General features: G+C 45.1%; 2 protein-coding genes across 3 annotated transcripts; one reads left to right on the plus strand and one right to left on the minus strand.

Moving 5' to 3' along the window:
• The first annotated feature begins 4845 nt into the window (after window positions 1-4845).
• On the plus strand, window positions 4846-18632 carry LOC309519272 (acyl-coenzyme A synthetase ACSM4, mitochondrial-like). Of its 2 annotated transcripts, XM_082200104.1 has the most exons (14): window positions 4846-4956; window positions 6043-6284; window positions 7279-7489; window positions 8369-8576; window positions 9930-10073; window positions 11091-11247; window positions 12345-12424; window positions 12889-13012; window positions 13722-13802; window positions 13952-14053; window positions 14848-14975; window positions 15995-16094; window positions 17638-17757; window positions 18120-18632. In XM_082200104.1, exons 2-14 carry the CDS (start codon window positions 6084-6086, stop codon window positions 18204-18206), a joined length of 1743 nt encoding a protein of 580 aa, XP_082056230.1. In that variant the 5' UTR covers window positions 4846-4956; window positions 6043-6083; the 3' UTR covers window positions 18207-18632. The 2 variants fall into 2 exon arrangements, 1 of the variants encoding a protein (XP_082056230.1); XR_014213779.1 differs by lacking the exons at window positions 15995-16094; window positions 17638-17757; window positions 18120-18632 and adding an exon at window positions 15631-15761 and having other exon boundaries at window positions 14848-15394.
• Window positions 18633-19284: 652 nt separating this feature from the next.
• On the minus strand, window positions 19285-25533 carry THUMPD1 (THUMP domain 1 NAT10 acetyltransferase adaptor). The gene is made up of 4 exons (XM_082200147.1): window positions 25276-25533; window positions 24315-24492; window positions 23812-24060; window positions 19285-22356 (listed from the first exon to the last, which is right to left on the minus strand). The coding sequence occupies exons 1-4, from the start codon at window positions 25516-25518 to the stop codon at window positions 22067-22069; spliced, it is 960 nt and encodes a 319-aa protein (XP_082056273.1). The 5' UTR covers window positions 25519-25533; the 3' UTR covers window positions 19285-22066.
• Between the last annotated feature and the right edge of the window lie 762 nt (window positions 25534-26295).

Below are 26295 nucleotides of genomic sequence, written 5' to 3' on the forward strand. Positions count from 1 at the left end.
ACAGGAGTAAAACTCCATCTGCATATGACACCTCTGCTCAGAAATCTGCTCCGGCTGCCCATTGGCTATTGCGACAAATTCAAAGGTGTATATTAGGCCCATAACAGATTGGAACCAGTTCGTTTGTGAAATCACCTTACCTCATACATGACCACGCAAATTCCCCCTACACCTAATCTTTCCTATCTCCTCCTTTAAGTAGACATTCCATTTGTTTGCACCTCCTGCATGCACAACGTGTGCCAGTGGCAAACATGGGGCTTTAAAATTTCAGCTGCGCTCTGTGCAATGCCAAAATTTGGCACTTCCCATGCCTTCCATTTTGCATCAATGTTTCAGCACCCTCTCGACTCAGCACCCAATGCGGGCGAACCAGTCATGCTCCCCTAAATCTGCCTCTTCGTGTGCCCAACTTCTGCACTGTGATTCCTTACTGAATATCCTTACTGAATGGGCAGTGGAACCCAATCATCTATTTCTTAATCTGTTCAAGGTTACAATTGCAAAAACAAAATAAAAAAGAGCTCTGTTCATTGCCAAGCTGTGCTTAATGTTGTTTTTAACCATACATCACCTGAAGCAAAAGGACGTGTGCAACCTTAGTGTGCTCATTTGGTTGTTTATATCATAAGCATTCAGTGAAACACAGGGCAAAGGAGGTGTCCCCTCTCTAAATAACTTTGCTACCCATGCCTTCAAGAAGACCTTGGTTCTCTTTCATTGCCACAAAGCCAAGCTCACGAACACATCTGCTCAGACGCAGCCTGGGAGAACAGCAAACCGGTCTGATGGCCAAGCTGCCAATTATCTTTCAGCAAAGACCTCAATGGAGTGATTACTGGGCAAACAAACAGCAGTTCCCAGAAGGAACGGTGCCAAGTGCCGCCCCGCAGGTGGATCTATAATACCCCAGCACTTTGGGGGATAATGCTGTGTTTCTACAATGACTAAGCTTTTAATTGATGCTGGCGAGGGAGACGAGGTCAGCTTTCTTCCATCTCATAAGGGCAACTCACATTAATAGCTGGTAGGAAGGACACTCCTGTTGGGTGCAGAGGGCATCTCCATATGCCCTTTCATGCTTCATGCTTGCTAAACAAAATGAGAGCAGTGAGCAGAAGACTAGGTAAGAGCTAACTCCCAAGGAAAGCATTTGTCACTGGTAATGAGTTCTCCAGGGGACGAGGCTCTGCTTGTTTGGCACAGATACCACCTTAGCAACACAAACAACAGAAACATATCGCCCTGCTTATGGACTTCCCCATAGAGACCTGGTTATCCACCATAGGAAGCAAGATCCTGGACTAGATGGAGCCTGGATGTGGGGGACCATTGGTCCTCCAGATGCTGTTGAGCTATCATCTTCATCATCCTCTGATGGGAGTTGTAGCTCAGCAACATCTGGAGGGCCAAACGTTTCCCACTCCCAAGTTAGACTTTTGGCCTGATCCAGTAGGTGTCCTAGGTATGTATTTAGTAAGGACAGTCCCTATTATGTAGTAAATGGCTCACTGCCCATATTCATCTCATGGTGGTGATCGGCTCAGGTTTCAAGAACATAAGAAGAGCATTAAGGACCAGGATCAGGCCAATGGCCCGTCTCGTCCAGCATCCTGTTCTAGCAGTGGACAACCAGATGCCTGTGGGAAACAAGCAAGCAGGATTCGAACACAAGAGCACTCACCCCTTCTTGTGCAATAATAATAATAATAATAATAATAATAATAATAATAATAATAATAATATTTTTTTATTTATAGCCCGCCCTCCCCAGCCGAAGCCGGGCTCAGGGCAGCTAACAACAATAAAATAATACAACATTCTAAAATCATTTCATTATAAAATTAATTCAAATCAAATTGATGGCAAGCTGCATCTCCAGTTTCCAGTTCCTGGCTTTGGGCAGTATTCTGTCCCAGCCAACAGTCCAAGATCAAGTGAGGCATGTGTAATGGGGGGTGGGCTTGTGGCAAGTCCTGAGATACCAGATCACATACCAATAGCACCAGTTCCAAATCCAGAAATGTAAAGATTATTGTGCTAATTTTACTGGTTATAATGCTAGCACTTCTTCCCCAGTTTCTAATATTCCTTTTACACTGCAGCACCACGTTGTGTTATGGAACTGAGGCTTTTTTTAAAATAAATAAAAAAAATCAACATTCCACCACATTGTGCTAAAGTTTAAAAGGGCAAGGAAAGACCTTATTTTGCAAAACTCAAGCAATTTTCCCAGTTGCAAATGGATTCCCACCCCCCTCAAAACAATCAACACCAGAAACAAGTGCTAAATCTCCACTAGATTTCCAGAAGTGGCTTTCACATTATGGGGACGACCACCCAAAGTGCAAAAATGAACAAGCAAGCAGCACAAAGATGGACTCAGGTGTCATCTGAATGCAGTCAGACTCAGCTCAGGTTCCAGGAAGGCAAAATCAAATACAGCAGAGGGCAAGTCTGGACAAACAAGGTGAACATAACACCTAGTCTACATGATGGGCTTGAATACTACTCCTACATACCCTCCAAGTGTCCCCATTTTCCAAGAACAGTACCAGAATTACAGAAGCCATCCCAGTTTCTGATTTCATCCCAGAATGTCCCGGTTGTCCTTTCTCTTTCCCTCCATGTCCCGGAGAACAATTAAAAATGGTATACTTCTGTAGTTGCAAAAACGGGAGTCCTGTTTATATGGAGAATAAATCCCTGAACCAAATGAAGGAAATGTTGATGCTGGCATATAATCTTGAAGGAAAGACTCACCAATCCGCTTTCAATTCTTTAATTCCAATGCTTCTGTAGCCAGCAGTTTCTTTGGAAATGCAGTGCGTATCTATTTCTTTACAGCCATACCTTGATTCTTGAACGGAATCAGTTCTGGAAGTCCATTCAACTTCTGAAAACATTCGAAAACCAAGGCGCGGCTTCCGATTGGCTGCAGGAGCTTCCTGCACTCAAGCGGAAGCCGTGTCAGACGTTCGGCTTCCGAAAAACGTTCGCAGACTGGAACACTCATTTCTGGGTTTGCGGCATTCGAGAGCCAAAACATTCGAGTCGCGAGGCGTTCAACAACCAAGATATGACTGCATTGTAAATGGGACCTTACACTGTCTACTCAGAAGTAAGTTCTGCTGTGTTCAAGGGATGCATTATTATTTCTGAGGCTTTTAAATGGTACACCTGGTAACTCCCTGTTTGTTCCTCAAAACAGAAGCATTTTTTTTCTTTATACCCGTATGCTGTCCTCTCCTGAGATTTCCCATCATTCTCCCTCAGTTTTGCCAGGGGAGTCAAAATTCATTGAAAACATGGTACTTGGAGGCAGAATTATGCAGATTGATTTAATGTGCCTAATGTATTCATAACAAAGAATGGTGGTTGCCCTAACCGATGGCTTTAATTGAATCACAACTCCATCCCTTAATAGATGTTTTAATATTTTAAATAGCTATGCCCAAGGGCCTTTGTGCAGCTCAACAAACTTATGCTAAGCCATCATTAACTTTAGGCATTTTGCCCAAATTGCTATGATGAGTGGAAACAGTACAGTGCTAAGGCACAACTGGAGCAAGAAAATGAAGAACCACAGAGGAAAAAACAAGAGGAGATTGGGGACAATGGTGGCTCAGTATAAAAATATGCTTGTTCTGTTCTTCATTGTAAGTGAGCAGGTATTGTACCAGGGCTGGTGTCTGCAAATGGTATCCTTGGGCAGTTGCCAGGGTCCCAACAACCTGGTTCACAGCTCTGAGAAATGCTAGGCAGCAGGGTCTAGCTGCCATTTTAACTTCCCACACTGTCCAGAACCAAACATCATTCTGGGGCCTTGTAGGAGATTAAAATGGTGCCCCCTGCCCATCTTGAACTGCTTGAAGTAGTACAGCTCCCTGACACAACTGCCAGTTGAGTGTGTCAGGGTCCACAAGCAGAGGGGGAGGCCACCAGAGAGTGTCAGACTAAAATCTGGAAGACCAGGCTTCAAAACCCCATGAACCTCAACTGGGTGACCTTGGACCAGTCACTGCCCCTTAGTCCTAACCTACCTTGCAGAGTTGTTGCATGGATAATATGGAGAGGGTTAGAAAGAGCCATGTACGCTACCTTGAGCTCTTTGAAGATATATGCTTTACTGAACGAATGAATGAATGAACCAACGAATGAACGAATGACCGAAAGAACGAATATTGGCATTGGCAGTCTGAATGGGAGTGTTTTCCTCCAATCCAAATATTTTTATTTATTTATTTGGAGGTGGTGAATTATAAACCACCCTTTATTCAAAACAGGATTCCAGGGTGGCATGCAAAGAAATTTTAAAATGACAGAAACATTGCAACACAAACTGATACGAATAAAATTAAGAAGACTAAAACTGTTCAACAATCAAAAATGACTGCTAGTAGTATCAACCCCAGGCAATCTGCATAAGGTCTGGAGTGGGGAATACGGGGTTAAGGGCCCCACATCACCCCCCACCAGCTGCTACGTCCGCCATGGATGCCAGTTACTTACTTAAAAAAAAAAAATACAACAATAACTAGGAATTGTTAATTGTATGAATGCCATCCTGTATAGTTCTACCTGCACCACAAAACTTCCTGAACTCCTATATTAGCTGTCTCCGCCCCCCAAATCTCTGCTGGCACCATAGGGTGAAATTATAGCTTCACCTGCAGCGGATTAGTTATTGATCTGCAGTGAGAGGCCAAGGAAAGGCAGGGCTAGTATATGTTTTCTTTTCTGCTCTTCGAGGCTTAAAAAAAAAATAAAGGATCATTGGTGAAACAAACAACTTCATTCTCACAGGGGAATAATCCTTTCCTGCGAAAGGCCCTTATAGTACGAACAAGACTCATACGCTTTGAAGAAGCCGGATTGAGGAGCAGGAGTTGGCCAGAGGCTCTTTCCATCTCTGGTGGTGCAGGATGACATCTTGTCTAAGCCAACTGCCTCCAGGTAACAATGGCTTGCTTGCTTTTGAGTTATCGGTTCTTCCATGCACACCCTGAATTTGTTTGCGATTTCTTATCTATCCTTGCAACAGTCCTGTGAGGTAGGAAGGTTGCCTAGCACGAACTTTCTCATCGCTACTCCTACTGCCAAACTAGATGTGATGTCACACTTTTTAAAAAATGGTAATAACTGGATCAAGAGAAGTCATAGGAGCTTTATGTTTTAGACTGCTTTTAGTATTGTGTTGTAAGGTTGTCTTTTGCTGTTGTAAACTGCCCTTCAGGGTGAAGGGCAGGTAATTAATAATAGCAATCATAAATAATCATAATGTAACTCTTTGCCCCATCCGTAATACTGATTACAAATGTTGTAGGTATTGGGTTCAGTTCACATACAAAAGGTGAATCTAACTAATTCACCATTCTCAAAACAATATGTGAATTGAAGCGCAGCCATCCGTTGAAATTTGCGCTTCTCCAAATTTTGCAATGCATTTCTCAAACCAAATAATGAGGACAAAAATGAATATGCTAGCAGAAGGCGCACAGAGACTTGCATATATTAGTGAAAATAACATACAAAACTTCATTGTGTTACCCAGGACTTAAAAAAACCAAAAGCTATGAATTACTGCAGAAATGCTGAGAAATGAATTTAAGATTGGGAAAATGAGACCCTTAGAGGGGCAAAATTGACAGATCCTTCCATCCGCTAGTCAGGGATGTTGTATTTGCATGCCCTGTGTGTCTATTTCGTATTCTTTTTAAATGTGTATACTGTTTTTTGTGCATTTAACTGTTTTTTCCCCATTTTTATTGTTCATTCCAATTGGGTAGAAGGCAATTAATAAATTGTTAATCCTCCTCACCATCCTGCATTGCATATCCTATACAATACAAATATAAATAAACATCCAAGACAGATATTAAAAAAAATACATTTGGCTGGAAAAGCTGGCTGGAACAAAAATATCCTTAGTTGTTTCGAGAAATTATAAGTAGTGGCTACAGGAGCTGGACTAGATGACATCTAAGCCAACAGTTCTATGGTTCTATAACAAATAATGATTCGTTTTCTCTTTTCTTGAAGGACCAAACCACCCATGATCCCAGGCCCACTCACATTGCAACATGCAAATCTTACTCAAGCTCAAAACACTCAGGCCTGTCTGGAGCTGCCCACCACTTTGCAGGGCATTCCAGAATGACAACAAGAGGTTCGCTTCACTTGACCTTTCACACTACGAAGCTATTAACCGGGGTGACAAGGAGGTCCCAGAGTACTTTAATTTTGCAAGCGATGTGCTGGATCAATGGTCCAAAGCTGAAAAGGTAACCTTCCTCCCCACTCAGGGTAGCCATTTCCTGCTTTACTGGGGTGATATGCCAAGACAGTGCTTGAATTTGGGAGGAAGGGGGGTCCAATAAAGAGAGACGCCTCATTCCTGGCCTCTGTCAGTTTTTAGCCAAATTGCATCCCCTGTAACCTTCAGAAAAGAGTAGCTAAGTGTCTCAAAAGATAAGGCAACCGGGAGCCCTCAACCCACTTAGCCACTTAGCTAGGCAAAAACAGTCATCTTTCACCAGGTCTTTGGCTTTTACTTACCCATGTTCTCTTTGAGTGAATGCGATGTTTTAATCTAGCTCATGGGTAGGCAGACTAAGGCCTGGGGGGCAGATGTGGCCCAATTGCCTTCTAAATCCGGCCCACAGACGGTCCGGGAATCAGCGTGTTTTTACATGAGTAGAATGTGTCCTTTTATTTAAAATGCATCTCTGGGTTATTTGTGGAGCATAGGAATTCATTCATTTATCCCCCCCCAAAAAAAAAATAAAGTCCAGCCCCCCAGGAGGTCTGAGGGACAGTGGACCGGCCCCCTGCTGAAAAAGTCTGCTGACCCCGGTTCTAGCTTGTAAAAAACAGCTTTCTGATTTTTCTTTGTTTTATTTTTCTCCAGTTTTAATGTATCTGTTTGCTTGATTGTTTTTACTGTAAATCACTTAGTTACTTTGGTTAAAAAAAGAGTGACCAATAACAACTTATTGTTATTGTTTTTATTGTTGTTGTTGTTATTATTACCGCTGCTGCTGCTGCTATTACTCTGTTCTGAAGGTTGCTTACACAAAGCTTACGTGGTGGTTAAATTGTGCCCAGACTGTACTGAGCATTCGTTCCGATTTGTTTGCACAGCCTGCATTTACGTATTGGTAAAAGGGCTGAAACTTTAATTTTTTGCAAAGGGGGGCTGCTTTGTATGATACAACCTTATCCATAAAGTCTCTACCATAAACTGGAGAACACCGTGAAACTGATGCTGTTTTGCAGGATGGAAGCAGGGCATCCAATCCAGCCCTCTGGTGGATAGACGGCAAAGGGAAGGAAGTGAGATGGAGCTTTGAGGAGCTGGGAGTCCTGTCACGGAAAGCGGCCAATGTGCTCTCTGGCCCATGCGGTCTGCAAAGAGGAGACCGAGTAATTCTAATTCTGCCTCGAGTCCCAGAATGGTGGCTGCTGAATGTGGCATGCATTCGGTCAGGTAAGCACCTCTTGGGTGCTCTGGAAACTTGAGAAACTGTTGTGGGTGCCAGTTACAAAATGGCTGCTGTGGGGTTGTATGTAGTATGGTATAAATTGGCTGCTGCATCTAAAAAGGAGACAAAGACACAAAATGGACCATGGACCAGAGATTCTCCACCACTGCTAAGCAGGTCTGGGCCTGCGTTCCGTCTTAGAAGAAAAGTGGGTGTATAGTCCATCTGTCCCCACATACACTTTTCTTCTATACGCCCAGGGATGGAAAGAAGAAAAAGTCCCATCGAAAGAAGAATGGATAATGAAGATGATGGACTATGCAGAGATGGCAAGGCTGACCAGGAAGATTGGGCACCAAGAAGATAACAAATTTAACAGAGAATGGCATAACTTTATAGAATATAATATTAAAGAACATTGAAAATCTTTAAAAACATTTGCAGGATTTACATAACACTTTACATAACAACGGATAAAAATGAAGTATAACAATTTGGATAAATGTAATTATATGCAAGTTTGACCAAACTGCGGGAGGCAGTGGAAGGCAATGGAAGACAGGAGTGTCTGGCGTGCTCTGGTCCATGGGGTCACGAAGAGTCGGACACAACTAAACAACTAAACAACAACAATTATATGCAGTTTTAAAAGGTGAATTTTGGAAGCCAAGGGAGGGGTGCAGGGAAGTCTGGGGGTTCAGGGAACCCCATAAAGGTACTGATATGACCATGGTTTTAGGAAAGTGTGTGTGTGTAAAACGTTTTCCTTGTTGAATCTTTGGGGGGAAAAAATTCTAAAAAAGGAAGAAAAGTGGGATAATAAAGTAAAAACAAAAGTGAATCCATAAAACCTAAACACCATTTTGAATGTGTTGGTCTTCTAGGGATTGTGTTCATGCCAGGGACACCTCAGCTGACGGCCAAAGATATCCAGTACAGACTCCAGGTTTCGAAGGCCAAATGCATCATTACTCATGACACCTTGTCCCCTGCAGTAGACTCCATTTCATCTTCTTGCCCCTTTCTGAAAACAAAGCTGCTGCTCTCCGATGGCAGGAGAGGGGGCTGGCTGAACTTCAAGGAGCTGCTTGAGTGAGTAACAGTGGCTTTATTTCTATGGCAGGAGAAATGTCCTCGTAGGGTTCAGAACCGGCTATGAACCCACATCTCAACATGCATGTTCCTCATTGCTTCCTCCAAAGAATCCTGGGAAATGTAGTTAAGGCTGCTGAGTTGTTAAGAGACCTCTCTTCCCCTCAGAATGCTACTATTCCCAGACTGGCTTAGCAATCAATTCCTCTTTCCAGGGGATGCTGGGAACTGTAGTTCTCTGAGGGGAATTGGGGTCTTCTAACAATTCTCAGCACCCTTAACACCTTACAGATTTTTGGGGGGAAGGAACGGCTGTTTATAATATTATAGAATCAGAGAATTATAGTGTTGGAACGGACCATGAGGGTCATCTAGTCCAACCCCCTGCAATCCAGGAATCTTTTGCCCAATGAGAGGCTCAGAACCACGACCCTGAGATCAGAGGCAGATTTAGGAGAGTGCACCCAGTTTGGCTGCCTTGGGCACTGAGCCGAGAGGGCACCGCAAAAATGACTTAGAACGGAAAGCGAGAGGTAGGGGCGGGCACTGAATTTTGGCATCACACAGGGCGCTGTTGAAATTTGAAATGTCAAAGTTTGCCACTGCTGAGATTAAGAGCCTCATGCTCTACTGACTGAGCATAATAGTACTTGAAGTGTATGACTGGTGACCACAACTGGGATTGGAAAACCACCTGCCCTATGTTTCCCACAACTCCTCAGAGCTCCTGATGTAGCATCGCTCTTGGGCATCATAGGAAGTTAAAATGGCAGGCAGTTCCCCTGATCTGACCACTACTTCCAAGAATATTGGTGATGGTGGGTGGTAAAGTCCAGGCGACCATCAAACCAGCAACCAGCTCTAGCAAAGGCCCATCTCATCCAACACCTTGTTCTCACAGTGGCCAACCAGATGCCTCATGGGAAGTCCACAAACAAAACCTGATTCCAGCTGCCCTCTCTACACTTGCAATTCCCAAGCAGTGGTATTCAGAAGCATACAGTTGCTCATGAGTGTCTGAGAATGAGCATCGGCACAGGAGGTTCATGTGACAATTGCATGACCGACACAAAGCCACATTAATAGGCTCCCACAGTTGGCACTTATGAGGTTGGCCCCTGCTATAGCATCTGTTTGCACCAGGCATAGGCAAACTCGGCCCTCCAGATGTTTTAGGACTACAAACCCCATCATCCCTAGCTAACAGGACCAGTGGTCAGGGATGATGGGAATTGTAGTCTCAAAACATCTGGAAGGCTGAGTTTGCCTATGCCTGGTTTGCACCCTCTGTTGTACATTTAAATGCAGAAGACTTGAACGTTCACTTCCTTAACCTATCAACCTTTCTTGAAGAGTGGCGCCTTCTGATCACAGCTGCGTGAAAACCAAGAGCGATGAACCAATGACGATCTACTTCACAAGTGGAACTACGGGGTCTCCAAAAATGGCAGAGCATTCCCAAAGCAGTTTAGCTCTTGGACTGGCATTATCTGGAAGGTATAGTTCTATAATTTGTTTGTGTTTTTATAAATCTCTAGGAAGCATTAAAACATTAAACTCTCTCTCTCTCTCACTCTCTCTCTCGGGAGCAGGAATAGACAAATCATTTTTCAGTTTTCTCGCTTTCTCATTTTTCCAGTCTTAAATTCGGTTCTCCATATTTCTGCAGCAATCTGAATTTTTTTTAAAAAAACAACCTTGTCACAATTTCAGTGCCAATTTCTCCTAATAAACACAATTTTGTATGCTATTTTGACAGACATACACATTTTGACAAGTACATCTTGAATACTGTTTACGTGAATATGTGCATGCATATATATATATGCTTTCGTAGATTTTCACGGGTACAGGAATGCAGGTTTTGGTGTCTTCGGGTGTCTTCCCGTGTAAGAGTCGGGGTGTCTGTGCGACGTTTCGACGAGGTCTCACTCGTCATCTTCAGGCTGGTGCTTTCGGCTTCTTGTTACTGGAACAGAGCAGAGTCTGGTGTTTGAGTTCCTATAAATACTGTTGAGGGGTGTGGTGTATAGCCTCCAACGTTCTGGGCAGAGAGGAAGTTCCTAGATTAGTGTGCCTTTTCTTCTTTTGTTCCTTAATTACTTGAGGGATATCTTGGGTGATTTCATGAGTGATATATATATGCACACTTTACCCAAATGTAATGCAATTTTTTTTGTACACACTGCTGGGTTGGAGAGCTGCCTTGCAAAGTTCGGAAAAGTGAGGCTTTTACAGGATAGTGGTGTTTTGGTTCGCCTTTTGCTTCCCAAAGTGTGCATTTGGTAAATTCAACTTTTAAATGCAAAGTGAATCAATTTTCTTCCCCATCCCCAAGTTCACAGGAGAAATTGAACCTGGTGGGCAAAGGAAGTGAGGTTTGCAGGCTGCCACCCATCAACTGATCGTTTCCGTATCCCATATCCTCTCAAAGTCTCTGGGCAGAGTGAAAGACACAGTTTTTATTGTATGTATTAATGCAGACTCCCATCTCTCAACCTCTGTCTCTCGCAGGTCTTGGCTGGACATAAGGCCTTCAGACATCATCTGGAACATGTCTGATACAGGCTGGGTGAAGGCAGGCCTGGGGAGTGTGTTTGCCCCATGGCTTCGAGGCGTCACCGTCTTTGTACACAGCATGCCCCAGTTTGAGCCAAGAGAATTCCTGAATGTAAGAATAAAAGTCCTATCTTGGGGGGTGTAAGTTATGTTTCACACTCTCTGCCAACTGGGTAAAAAAAACAACCCAGCCTATGGAAGCCTTGACCAAGTGAAGTGATCTGCAGGTCACAGCCAGAGGGCCAGTGTGGCCCTTCAGACCTCTCTGTCTGGCCCTTCGCACTCTCCCCTGGCCTACCACTTCCTGACCCTGCTTCATAGTGTTTTTCCTGGTTGGGAATGGATGCTTGCACTTTGATAGTGCATCTTGTTTCGCTGGATGGAGGATAAACAGTGGAGTATGCCAGCATGTGGATACCAGCCTGCAGTGCAGTGGTTAAGGGAAAAAATACATTTGTTGCTTTGATCATTTTTGCCCCCAGCCTCCCCCAACACTGGCCTATGGCCCTCAGGAGGTTTACTAGAAGCAAATGTGGCCCTCAGGCTGAAAAGGAGTCACTATCCCTGTTTTAGGTTCTGAAGCTCTGAGCTATCACCAAGCCTTGTTCCAGCACAACTGAGAAATTGCCCCACTACCTACTATGTTACCATTTGAGATGCACTTGTTTATTTAAAAATTCATAAACTGCACTTTTTATAAAAATAAATAAATATCAATGCCACTGGCAGCATATACACCACATGATATCTATTAATATCTATAAAACAGTATGCTATAGAGGAGTGTTTCCCAAACGTAGATCGCCAGCAGTTTTTGGACTACAACTCCCATCATCCCTAGGTAGCAGGACCAGTGGCAAGGAATGATGGGAACTGTAGTCCAAAAACAGCTGGATACCCAAGTTGGGGAAACCCTGGTGTAGTGGATAGAGTTTCAGACTACGACCTGGGAGATGTAGGTTCAAATCCCCATGCATTCATGAACCTCATTGGTTCATGGTCCAGTCACTAACTCCTACCCTAACCCATGTTGCAGGGTTGCTGCGAGGATAAAATGGGTTCGTAGAGCAGAGAGACAATGAACTCTTCCTAGGGCTCTTTGGATAAAGGGAAGGCTCAAAATGTACTCTTGTTACCCACAAAGCAAAATATATTTTTCATTGTGAATTTGTGCTTTTCTTCCCACTCTTCCCTTCCTACTGTCTCTAGACTCTCTCCCAGTATCCAATAACAACAGTGTGCAGCGCCCCGACAGCCTATCGCATGTTGGTGCAGCATGATCTCACCAGGTACCCTGCGTTATTGTTTTGCATTGGGAACGTAGGCGTTCTTTTGTGATTGCCATCCAGCCTTGGAATGGAAAACACCCCACCTGTATCTGCCCACCGCAATGATCGTCCCAGCCTGCACATCAAAGTGCTGCAATCCTGCATCTAGTGCACTATGCACCAATGTGCTGGTGGGGAAAAACACGGCATCACCAGTGGCGTGGCGTGGGTTGCCAGTGCCCGGGGCTGCCTGGAGGGGGCAGGTGGGAGAGAAACAGACGGAGTATGCATGTGCATTCAACTGCCTAATGGCGTCCATGTCATCCAGTGATCGCAGTCACACAGATAAGAAAAGAAAAGCTTTTCCATTGTCTAGAGGGGACACTTCCTGGTTTATGTGGAGAATCCATTTTCAATGGAGCCCAGTGACTTAAAAAAAAAAATTAAGGAAAGCACTCCAGCCCCTTCCTCTTATTTCTCTTAAGCTACAGGTTCAAGAGCCTGAGGCACTGTTTGACAGGAGGGGAGCCGCTCAACCCGGAGGTGATGGTGCAATGGAAAAGGCAGACGGGTCTGGATATCTACGAAGGCTATGGACAGACTGAAGTGGTAGGCCCAATTTAGCGGGTCAGCATAGCAAGCGAAAGAAACCAGGGCACAATGTAACATCCTTTGTTGTTGGAGCAAAACTAGAAATGCTTAATGCAATGGAACCTTAACCGAATGAATGTGCTTAGCCAGTGTCATAATAACTATCATCCTTCATAAAGTGTTCAGTTAATTTGTTGCATCCTCTTAGGAGCTCAAGGTAGTGGACAGAACCATATTTCCCAAAGTTCCCTGGGAAGAGGGGTCTCCTAACTACTCTCATCATCCTTAATGAACAATTGCTGCCAGGATTCTACAAAGGAAGCCATGACTGTTTAAAGTGGTATAATACTGCTTTAAATGCACAGGGCAGACAGGGCCTAGTTTTTGTATAGAGTACGCCCACTGAAATAAATGGACCTCAATTAGCCATGCCCAATAATTTCAACTGGTTTACCCTGAGAAAAACTTCGTTAGAGACATATCATTTAAAAGTAATCATTGAAACAATAATTCCAGAGTTGCCAAGACAGTATCAAATTGACAGCCATCAAATTCCTGGGTGAACAGGAATGTTAATAATGAGGGCATTCCACAAATTGGGAGCCACCGCTGAGAAGGTTCTGTCACAGGTCTGTACAAACTGAGCTATCTGCTTGAAATTTGAAAGTGGAATAAAAATGCAACTTACAAAGATGATCAAGGGTTTGAAAACTTTTGTTTGCTGCAGGGTATTATATCGCAAAATGAGAAAGGGAAGAAAATTAAACCTGGGTCCATGGGCACACCAGCTCCACCTTATGATGTTCAGGTAAGAGGGCAGCTAATTTGTCAGGTGGGTCTAGTGAAAATATGGAAATAAGAAGAAGAGTTTCAAGAAAGCAGTAATGATATCTGTGTGTTTAGAGGTGTTTCCTCCCCCCCTTCTAAACCATAACTGTACTTGCCTTTTTTTTCTAGATTATAGATGAAAACGGCAATATTTTGCCTCGTGGGGAAGAAGGAGACATTGCCATTAGAATAAAATCCAAGAGGCCATTTTGTTTCTTTTCCCGCTATGTGGTAAGCAGTTCATTTCTATGCAAGACAGTTCCCTCTGTATAGTTTCCGGAAATCAAATCAAAGCAGCCGTTTTGTTTTTCTCGCTACATGTTAAGTGATTTATATACACAACGTTTCCCCTTTTAATTTTCGGTATGTCAAATCTAAGTGGCGATTTTGTATTTTCTCTCGCTTCACGGTAAATTTAGATGCGAGTTCTTTCCCTTCTCTAGTTCTGTACACCAAATCAAATTGGCCATTTGGTTCTCTCTCTCTTGTTATATGGTAAGGAGTAGCAATTCTCTCTTTGTCAATGTAATTGCAATGCGATGGCAACATTTTTACCACCGTAATCAGGGGTGGGGAAACTCTTGCCTGTAAGTTTAAATAGGCCTGCCAAGCCTACCCATTTAGTCCACAAGGCCACTTTGTGGCTGGGCCAAAGGGACTTGTGCAGTGCTGTGCAAGTCCTTATAATCAGCTGATCGGCAGAGCTTGAATAGCACAGTACAGAGAGCAAAATGTCATTGTGGTGTCAATGTCCTTATATTAGGATACTGGATTAGATGTGGCAGTGTCTCGATCGTGCAGGCTCTCCTTACGTTCTTATGATTGCAGCTGTCTGTGGACAAACACTGGCTCCCTCGGCCTAAAAGCGAGATGAGTGCCGCAACCCCATAGTCGCCCTTGACTGGACTTAACTGTCCAGGGGTCCTTTACCTTTTTTTGCTGCTAGAGTAGGAATTATTTCCTAGGTAAGAGCAGCAGCCAGAGACTCCTGATTCACATAGACATATCATTGTGTTTATTGTAAGGATAATCCAGAGAAAACTGCTACAGTCTTCCGTGGGGATTTCTACATTACTGGAGACAGAGGGCTAATGGACGAAGATGGATATTTGTGGTTTGTTGGGCGATCCGATGATGTTATCATCTCTTCTGGGTTTGTACATTGCAGAATGTGTTACTACAGAAAGGAGCAAGTATTTGTTAATATTTCTAGGCCACTTTCTAGGCCACTTTCACACTGGTTAGCCTTCAAAACAGCTAACAGATTTTTAAAGCAAAATGACAATAGATACAAATGCACAAAATACACAGGAAAATGAGAAAGCAAGTACAGTGGTATCTCAGGTTAAGAACTTAATTCTTTCTGGAGGTCCGTTCTTAACCTGAAACTGTTCTTATCCTAAGGTACCAATTTAGCTAATGGGGCCTCCTGCTGCTGCCGCACAATTTCTGTTCTCATACTGAAGCAAAGTTATTAACCTGAGGTACTATTTCTGGGTTAGTGGAGTCTGTAACCTGAAGCGTATGTAACCCAAGGTACCACTGTACAAGGGGAAATGGCTAATTACAGTGGTACCTCTGGCTGCAAACAGCATGAAAAGAGCGCAACCCGCAGCTGTGCACCTGCACACACCCAGGTTGCGATTCACTGCTTCTGCGCATGTGCATGACGTCATTTTGCGCTTCTGCGCATTCGTGAGCAGCAAAACCCGGAAGTAACCCTTTCTGGTACTTCCGGGTCACCGCAAGACGTAACCTGAAAGAATATAACATGAAGCGGACGTAACATGAGGTATGACTGTATAAAGAAACAGAACACTAACCAGGAAGCAGATAGATGACTCAAGGCCTAAGGCCTGATGAAATAAAACAGTTTTACTAGTACACCATACCCTCCAACATGTCCAGGCCCAAAAATGGGACTCACGTCTTCCGGGTGAGTTACGTGATCTGCACAAGATTGCGGCCCCAAATAAAGTGCTTTTGGGAGGTGAGATTGTGGCGTGAGGTCACACAAGATTGCTGCGCCCAAAATGGCTGCCATGCTTACACATGAAAAAACGGTCCTGGTGGCCACTCCTTGTCACCAGTATGGCAACCGCATTCTGAATTAGCCGTAGTTTCCAAGTCACCTTCAGAGTCAACTGGCCTTTTTGTTGTTGTTGCTTCCAGGTATCGTATTGGGCCTTTTGAGGTGGAAAGTGCTCTGATTGAGCACCCAGCTGTGGTCGAATCAGCTGTGGTGAGCAGTCCAGATCCTGTCAGAGGCGAGGTAATGAAATGCTAATTAAGAAACTCAAATCCTATTTAATGCATGGCCTGGGAATTATGGTTGTCTACAAGGCAGAGGCTGACAGAGGATTTGCAGACTACAAATGTTCCCATCTTTGCATGGTTTCATCTTTACAGGGTTACCAACTTTTTTGGATCAGTGGGAATATTGGGAATTTTGGGAAAGTATAGGAATCGGGTGTTGGGGAAACAGCAGCTGCTTCAGAGGGTAGGGCCTGAACCACTGGATTCAAATTACAATGAAGGAGATTCCAACTAACATTAGGAAGAAGGTTCTGATGATAAGAGCTGTTCGACAGTGGAATAGGCTCCCTTGGAAGGTTGTGGACTCTCCTTCATTTTTAAACAGAGATTGGATAGCCATGTGCCAGAGATTCCTTAGCTGTGATTCCTGCATTGCAGGGAGTTGGTCGAGTTGATGCTTGGGGGTCTCTTCCAACCCTACGCAGTTCTATGATTCTACACAGGAACAAAGGAAGCCCTGAGAAAGAGGGGGAAGATGCTAAGTCGGAGTGCCTGCGGGAGTGTGACTTGGCCTGTGTTCACGCTCCTTTTTAATATGCACTCACTGCATTTACAGTACCGGGTTCTTTATGTGTTCACATGACATTATCCAAAAGGCTTATGTATCCTGTTTGATGTGTTGTTTCTCAAACCAGCTTCTCCCTAGTTGGAGTTCTTGAGTTGCTCCTAATTTGTCTCTAGATGAGATTTTGATGCCTTTTCGTAGGGTAAAGATGCCCAACCCACCTGTGTGTACACAAATAGAAATGAATTATATTAATGAAGCCCTGTGGGGACGCGGGTGGCGCTGTGGGTAAAACCTCAGTGCCTAGGACTTGCCGATCGTATGGTCAGCGGTTCGAATCCCCGTGGCGGGGTGAGCTCCCGTCGTTCGGTCCCAGCTCCTGCCCACCTAGCAGTTCGAAAGCACCCCTAAGTGCAAGTAGATAAATAGGTACCGCTTTATAGCGGGAAGGTAAACGGCGTTTCCGTGCGTTGCGCTGGTGCTGGCTCGCCAGAGCAGCTTCGTCATGCTGGCCACATGACCCGGAAGTGTCTTCGGACAGTGCTGGCTCCCGGCCTCTTAAGCGAGATGAGCACGCAACCCCAGAGTCGGTCACGACTGGCCCGTACGGGCAGGGGTACCTTTACCTTTACTTTAATGAAGCCCTGCTGATGTAAACAGCTGATGGCAGGGGGAGCTGTGAAATACACCAGGATGGGGACAGCTTCACTATGCTCTAAGGCAGCAATGGAAAAACATCTAAACATGGAATGCATTCGGTTCCCACCAAGACCCTTAGCAATTTTCAAGTTGTTGTTTGCAGGGGGAGTGGGCGAAGGAACAACCCATGCTCTGCTAAAGAAACAGCAAAATTTGTTCCTGAATTAAATTCCTCTCCATATGGCCCTAAAGTCCTCCTGAACGTTAAAAAAACAAAACATTCCCCTTTCATTATTTATTGCTTTCGATCAACTAAACATTGCAACATGTACTGATTGTTTTTTATCCTCCTTAGGTGGTGAAAGCTTTTGTGGTCTTATCTCCTTCCTTTGCATCACACAACCCTGAGAAGTTAACCCTTGAGCTGCAAGAACATGTCAAAAAGGTGACTGCTCCATACAAATATCCTAGAAAGGTGAGTTGTGTTAAAAACTGATCCCAAATAATATCCATGTTTGCTTTTAGTATGGACAGGCTTATCAATAGTGAAGCCTGTGTGGTCAGGAGCAGGATGTCTGTGAATACTAGTTCCTTAGGAGGGAGCTACTGTGTTTGTGCCTTACCAAGGACTTCCTGAAGGCATCTGATTGGCCACCAGGAAAAGGAGGGTACTGGGCGGAATGGAACTTTGGTCTGATCTATAGCAGGGCTGCTGTTCCCATTTCAGCTTCACCCCTTCAGTGGCCAAATAGCATTTTCCGATTTTACTAACTTTAACGTTTATAGGCATTTGCAATTTAATTCTGGTGCTTCTTTTTTTCCTCCTTCTTCCATCAGATGGAATTTGTCCAAGAGCTGCCAAAAACCATCACAGGCAAAATTCGAAGAAATGTATTGAGGAAAAAGGAGTGGGGACCCATTTAGTTCTGTGCTGAGGTTAAGGCAAGAGTTCTCCACCATCAGCATTAGGCTGGCATTTAAAATGAGTAGAACCAAGTGTGTGCTAAGCTGTGTTAGTTTTAAGAGTATTTAGGTCACAATGTGGGCAGATGTTAAAAGTGATCACCTGATTCCAAACTATTTAATGGTACCTAACACATGCAAGGTTCAGATTAAAAAGGACAAGCAGGGGCTGCAACAAGATGTTGTAGCCAGTGGGTGCTCGGCTCTTATCAGAAGTACCCCAGTTCAGGGTTCCAGGATATGATCAGCTGTAAGAGTGGGGTGAGCGTGAGCAATTCCCCCAGTGTTGCTTTTTTAAAAAGAAAACAGATTTTTCTTTTGTACTTTTTCTGCAACCTTTGAAGTTCCACCATTTGTGACAGTCACACCCTTTTGTTTCCCAGTGGTCCCGTTAGAAGGCTTCTCTGGGCTAATTTGTCATGTAAGAATACGGGGCTGCATACAAGCCTAGACCTTAGCCTGTCATTTAAAAGATGCCTTATAGCACAGATAGGGAGCCTGTGGTCTTCTGGATGTTGTTTGGACTCTGGCCCCCATCAGCCCCAGCCAGAATGGCCAGTGATCAGCTGACAATGGGCATTGTTGTTTAACATCTGGAAGGCAGCAGCTTCCCTACCCTGCCTTTGAATTGATGTAGGAAGCTGCCTTACACTGAGTAAGACCTTCTCACTTAGAATTAGACACAGACTAGCAGAAGTTTTTTAGGATGTTGGACAGGGGCCTTTCGCAGCCCTTCCCTGATGTCAGGGCTTGAACTTGGGACCTTCTGCATGCAACACATGCTATAAGCTGTACCACTGAACTGCAGGGGTTGGGCTAGATGACCCTTTGGATCCCTCTCAACTCTACAATTCTATGATTCTGTGATCCAAGAGGCAATACTGAGCTAGATGGACTCCTGGCCTTATCCTACTTCATGTATTCCTTCTATATAAGACAGCAACATTACATTGAAATTGCTTGTTCCTTTTTTTTAAAGTCACAATTTTACAAAGTATACTTAGTCCTCGACCAGACAAAAAAATCACAGAGGAATGGCTTCAAACTGAAACAAAATCAGTTTAATAAAAAACAATGTACAAAAACAAGACAATATACAAAACAGAATTATTATTTTTTTAACCTGTCTCAGATGTTCTTCTACTACAAGGATTCTTTTCAGAGAAGGAAATTCCAAATCGAAACTAAAGCCAAACTCATGCAGGCAACTTGTTTTAAAAAACGAAGTTTAAAATGACACTGCAAGACCCAATTTAAAAAAAGAACGCTTCCCAAGCCCCATACAACACCTTCGATCTTAGAGGAAATACCCACCCTCTCCCCGCAAAAAATGCTTTTTGTAGCTCCCCAGCAGAACTAATGCTCCAGGCCTATTTTGTCACTTTCCCAGGCCTATAATAATTTCTTCCCCTAACAACCAAAAGAGGTTCAAGTTTCTGTCTGCTCACAACCCTCACCCTTCAGCTCCTCTGCCAAGGATTTTGTTGCTCTGGGAGCAAGCACCCTGAAACTGCCTGGAAGTATATGTGACAGAGAGCTGACTCTTCCAATTTTCTGATGGGGCCAGAAACGGGAGCCTGGGAAATGGCTGAGGCAAATTTTATGGCCCAAGACAGAAAAGCAGTGGCAGATCCTTCCCACAAATGGGCCACAAGGCCGTATCTCTAGGGTCACAGCTGTCTGCTAAATGGAGGGCAGGCATTCCCCTTTAAACTTCCCACCTCTAGTTTAACAGTGTAGCCCAGTGTTAATGGAAAAGTAGATGCAACAACCCCACACTGGCTGCTGCAGGGAAGCCCTTTGCTCATAAATGCAAGACACTGGTGCTGCTCTTTTCCATGGGCTACAGAAACGAATGCGAGACTACCCTGGCTGGCTCTCCTAGTTTTCAATGGTTAGATGAGGTATCGCTGCAGCATTCCACCTATGTGGGTGCTTCGGGGAGGAGGCATACTATGTGTCTGAAGCCAGGGTGGGAAACCTTTGACCCTCCAGGTGTTGCTGGGACTACAGTTTCCATGCTGCCATTGATGGGAGTTGGGAACTGGGAACCCGGGTGTTATGGGGCTCCACCAGAAAACCAGGCCTGCAGTGGAACAGAAGAGCCTTTCATACAGATGTGCTCTTCATCAGTCAAAGGCCAGAGTTGTGTGGCCCTGCTTGTGAGACCACTGGCATCTATGCTTCTCATGTCCCTCCTTTCTTTCTCAATCTTCAGAAAAGGGTTTTGCTTAGGAAAGGCAGTCACCCATGGTGGATTATCTGGCTACAACATCCTCCTGGAGCAAACCCGCCTTACCTTGCCCTGTATGTGGGTTCATTAAGCAACATTCACCAACACGCTGCTTGGCACAAGGTGGCTAGAACCCCCCAGGTCTAGGAGAAGGACACAATGCACCCACTGGCAGAGATGGTGGAGAACTGTGTTGGTCTGTTAGCTGCCAGACACAGCTAATGCATACCCATAAGCTAAAGGTTGCCCACCTTGCCTGTGGAAACAACTCCAAAAGGATTCTTCCCAATCTCTGCAAACACATTTCAATACAGTTTCATTTCTTTCTCAACTTACTCGCAGATCTTCTGTCTACTTCAGGGCGGGGGGGGGGGCTGTGGCCCTCCAAGTTTTTCCTGGACTCCAGCTCCCATCAGCCCCAGCCCATGTGGCCCATAAGTCAGAGATGATGGGAGCTGTAGTCCAGCAAAAGTTGCAGGGCCACAGGTTCCCCACCTGTAATCTAGCTGCTAATAAATCCCTACCAACACATAAGGTATATACTACCCACGAGGTTTTTATAAAACTTGTATTTTTTAGGCATTAAAAAAAAAACCCTGCTCCCTCTCCACCACACACTGCTATGGTTTTAGGAAGTGTCTGTCCCAGATCCTGAATCAACTCTGGATTCACAATAGTTTAGAAATCTGAAGCATGTAGCCATGGCCAAGCCAGTGTGAAAATCTGATTATGGCTTGCATCAGTTCATCGGCTTGAAGATAGCATGCTTGCCCTATATTGACCAACAGTTGTTACCAAACAAGGCAGCAAGAACCCACACAGATAGTGTTATTTGTCTGTAAACAACCATAAAAGAGATGCTGCCTGTGTCTGGATTTAACACCAACAGCAAATGAGAAATAGCGCCTTTTAAGTAGCAGTTAATGTCGATTGGGGAGGTGGGTGATTCAGCAAAATTAGGCCAAAATCTCATTGTCAAAAGGAACTCAAGCCTTGGTATGCTTTGAGTTTCACCTCTCTCGTTGACATTTTTACAGAGACTCACATTTGCTGGACTGGAGCTAGAGGCTTGGTTCAGATTTCATATCTAAAGCACAGTGTGACTGTCAGGGTCCTGCCTTGGGGCTCACCAGCTCTCAACTCTTCCTTTGTATGCTCCGACTCCCCCTCCAGAACTGGAAACCCATTTCAAGCCATGTGTTCAAATCCAGGTTTGGGGTCAAACTCTGGTTGGCTGTAACCACCCAATCTGCACAAATCGAGAAGGAACACCCAACTACTGTTGCCACAGACTAGGAAGCAAGGGAACACCCTGGAGCTTGCAAACAGGAGAAGGGAGCTCTCAGTTTGGCTGTGACTTCTGATCAGAGAGCTCTGTTCTCCTGTTTGCAAGCTCCAGGGTGTTCCCTTGCTTCCTAGTCTGTGGCCACATTTAGTTTGATGTTCCTCCTCGATTTGTGCAGATTGGTGGCTTGGCTAAACAGCCTAACTCCCATAGAGTTATAAAGGACAATTAAAGCACACCCACACCCAATTCATTGAGAGCCATCCTTCAGAGTCTCTCCCCCAGTAAGTTTCATTAATGGTCCTAGTCCTTGTGATTGTCGCTGGCCTCTGCCACCTCAGTCTTCTCCTCCACTTTCTCCTCCTCAGTTGGTTTTCCCCCATCCAGGCCCCCCTCTTGGGACACTTTGGAAGCATCCTGCTGCCCTTCCCCTTCCTTGCTCTTCACCACTTCCTGGAGGTTGTACTTCCTGAACAGAATGTAGTCCTTCACCACACTCAAGCAGCAGATGTTCTTTATGATCCCCACCACGATGGTGAACTCGGGGTTGCTCAGATCAACTTTGTTTTCTGGGTTGAGATGGCCAACGACTCCTGCCAAGGCAACAAAGAAGGGTTGGGGAGGCAGAAAGCCGTCTGATAAGCCTGGAGAGTCATACTTTTGATCAGCCACAGATGAAGAGATGGTGTCCCATAAGGGCTAAGAGACTATGGACAGAAGAAGAGCTCTGCTGGATCTGGTCAAAGGCCCATCTAACCCCACATTCTGTTCTCACAGAAATGCCTCTATGGGAAGCCCACCAGCAGGACCTCAGCACAACAGCACTCGCCCCACTTGCGAGTCCCAGAAGCTGGTATTCAAAGGCATACACCCTCTGACAGTGGAGGTAGAACATAATCTTATTCTCCAAATTTTTCTAATCCTCTTTTGAAACCATCCAAGGTCACATCCACAACATACATTTAAAGCACATGGCTTCCCCCAAAGAATATTGGGAGCTGCAGTTTACCCTTCACTGAGCTATGATGCCCAGCACCCTCAACAAACTACAGTTCCCAGGATTTTTTGGAGGGCACCATGTGCCATAAATGTATGGTATGGATGTGACCCAAGTTGGTAGCCATAACTACCTCCTGTGGTAGTAAACTGCAGTTTAACTGTGTGCTGCATGTCTTTAGCAATCCACCATCTTTTCACCTTCAGCCACTTAAGAACAGCCTGATGATGATGGCCAAACTTGGGATGATGAGAGACACACATATTTTATTTCAGCTTAAGTATTTAATACCTTCCTCTCCCATACAAAGGAACTATATCCAGATTAAGGCTGCAATCCTCTACCTGGGAACAAGACCATCTGAACTCAATGGGGCTCACATTTAAGGATACATATTTTTTAAAATACACTGTTAAGTTGGTTGCTCACAGGTCCACTGAAATCAATGGGAACTCAATTAGCTTAGGCTGCAACCCTGCGCCCATTTACCTGGGAATATGTCCACTGAACTTGATGGAACTTACTTCCAAGCAGGTATGTTAAGAGGGCTGCATTGTTAGTCTGGGTCCAACCCACTGTTCCACCCCACCCTGAAAGCACTAAAGTTAGAAATGAAGATCTGAAAGAGAGATAGGGAAGCTGAAGGACTCCAGATGTTGTTGGACTCCAACTCCTATCAGCCCCTGCTATTACAGCCAATGTTCAGGAGGGCCACCAGTTCCCCATGCCTGATCAAAAAAATCTGGCAACCAAAGTCATGTGAAAAATAGTGGCTACGAGATATGTCAGAGGCGAGGAAAATGGTGCCCTGGAATCTGTTTTCAGTCTCAGAATAGAGCCCCCAGTCCTTTTCACACACAAATCCTACTTGTTTCACCTGCTCTAAGCTTGCTTTGTTTCAGCAACCTAAAAGCAAAGAAAAAATCACCCTATTTTTTGTTGCTGTTATTAAACAACTGGGAGTCAGAAACCCTACTACAAATCACCCAGTGATCCTCAACAGATCCTGACTCACCTTCTGCCTATTCCTATTACAAAATAAATCACTTACCTGCCAGTTCTTTGATGACTTCTTCCCGGCTCAAGTGGCTGTTATTTCGAGCCTTGTAAACAATCTGAAAAGTGCCTTTACGGGGACTTTTAAACCAAGGTTCAAAGAAGGTCTCTGAATATTGTTTCATGTCCTCCAGGAAAGCTTTGCAGGTGCCCGAAACAGGCAACATGCGCAAGATGACTCTGGTCTTCTTCTTCTTGGTGGCTTTCATGTCCTGCAGGATGTGGTGCACCAGCTTCTCAGGCTCTGCAAGAAGAAGGCAATGAGAGAGACTTTTTCACTTATTCCTCTGGGTGAAGAAAGGGCATCTCTAATAGGATGGAAGTCTAGGCGCAAACACAGGGAGATGCCAGTCCCAAAACTGGGCAGAGCCACCTCTTTTCTCTCTCTTTCTACCACCCCTCTGTCTGCCCCTCTGATGCCCATCATTTCCACTTAGTCTATTCAGGGCTTATGCCCTTGTCCATTATGCTGCCTCTTCCCATTCCATGCACACTTACCTACACCCAGAGTCCTAATGAAAACTACATTGTTGGCACCGCTCTCCACCGACTGGAACCGTCGCAGCTTCTGCTCTGTTGAGGTGCGAATCTGATTGACTTCTTTTTTCAATGCAGCTTCAGCATCGTCGTCGTCCTCCTCATTTCCTGACAGTCTGCTCTCATCTTGATCTGTGAACTTTACAGACGCATGCACACATATTGTTAGTCAAGTTAACTCAGCGAGGAAAGCTTCTTTAGAGCTGGTGCAAGCTTAAATTCTTATACAAATTCGGTAGGTCTCTCCTTTTTTAAAAAAAAAAATAAAAATCAACACAGCCCTGTTAAAAAAAACCAATTAATATGGCTGTGTTAAACAATTAAACTCGGGTCCCCACAATTTCTAATGGTGTTAAGCAAGGGAAAGTTTCCTCTAGCCATTTTGTCCTTACCACGCAGAGGTGTATGAATTTCTATCATCTTATTTGCCGTTTCTCTTAAACTAAAAAATCCCAAACGCTGCAACCTCTCCTCACGGGGGCGTTGCTTCATTCCTTTGATCCTTTTTGGTCGCCCTTTTCTAAAGCTTCCCCAGCAATATCCGTTTCGAGGGGAGAAGACACAGTACAGTGGTACCTCGGGTTAAGTACTTAATTCGTTCTATTCCAAAAGCAGCTGCACCACAGATTTGCATAAGGATATTACGATTCCGGCGGTTCTTCTTTTTCCCCACTTTCCAGTGGCGTAACGTGGGGGGTGCAGGGGGGGCCGGCCACAGCGGGCGCAACATCTGGAGGTTAGGGTTAGGGGGCGCAAATCCACGGGTTAGGGGGCGCAAATTACTTGCCTTGCCCCGGGTGCTGACAACCCACGCTACGCCACTGCCACTTTCCCAAGCGATATCTAATTTTATAGGCTCCTATCGTGCCTCGTCTTGCTCCCCTTTCCTAGTCTAGTCTAAACCCAAAAGTCCTCCTCCTACCTGCTCGGGCCCGTAGAGCTGCTCGCCATACTCGCCCAGCAGGCTGTAGGCTTCGGCCACGCACTTGCGCTCGTTCATGTTGCAGGTGATGAGGATGCCGCACATGCCGGGCTCCAGCTGGCGGGAGCCGCCGGGCCGGGCCCGCTTGGCCGCCTGCAGGTACTGCGCTTTGGGCCGCCGCTTGCGAGAGGCAGCCGGCGCAGCTCCCGGCGCGGCAGCGGGCGGCGTCTCCACGGCAGCCATCGCGGGCGTCGGGAAAGGCGAACCGCGGAGGCGGCGTCAACGGCTGGTCCCGCAACGGCGCGCGTGTCGGCGCCCTTTCAATTGCGTCATCGGGACGCGCCGGGGGGGGGAAAGCACCATAGAGATAGGAAATAAATATTAGCATGTTTAATTTTTATTCATTTATTTATTTTTCTACCACGGAGCCGGGTGTGTGGACCTGCGGTTCTGCTAGTGCAGCCGGACTACGACTCCCCCATCGGCTTGGCCACCAGGGATGATGGGGGTGGTAATCCGACAGCATCGGGCCTACGCCTATCATAGAGGCGCCAAGGGATAGAGAGGCGCTGCTCTACAGTCATAGAGCATCGAGGTTCTCCCTTTTACTCTCTGTTTTTGTTAAAGGATAGAGGTGCTAAGAAGCGAAATGCGGGAATCGGTGGCTTTCCATTTAGTTGTTCATTTCCTACCGGAAGTACAGGCCTTAGGCTTTCCCCGTCTCCATGGCAACAGGCAAACTCTTATCCGCCACGCAGTTCCGCGCTGTGTCCCAAAGTAGTTTCCCGCCGGGTCCTAAAACCCGACTTATGCAGCAACTTTAGAAAAGCTGATACGGAGCTAAATTCAACACGCCCCCCCCGCTATATTTCTCAGATATCCGTGTCAGCTTCCAAAAAGCTGCCTAATCAATTTCCTCATTTAAACTACCAGCATATGCCATATAAACCTTCCTCAGGAAACAAAACCATGCAATGCCAACTTTGCAGAGACCCGGACATTCTAATAAAATGGGTGATT

This window comes from Podarcis vaucheri (assembly GCF_965113315.1).
Source record: "Podarcis vaucheri genome assembly, chromosome: 14".
NCBI lineage: Eukaryota > Metazoa > Chordata > Lepidosauria > Squamata > Lacertidae > Podarcis > Podarcis vaucheri.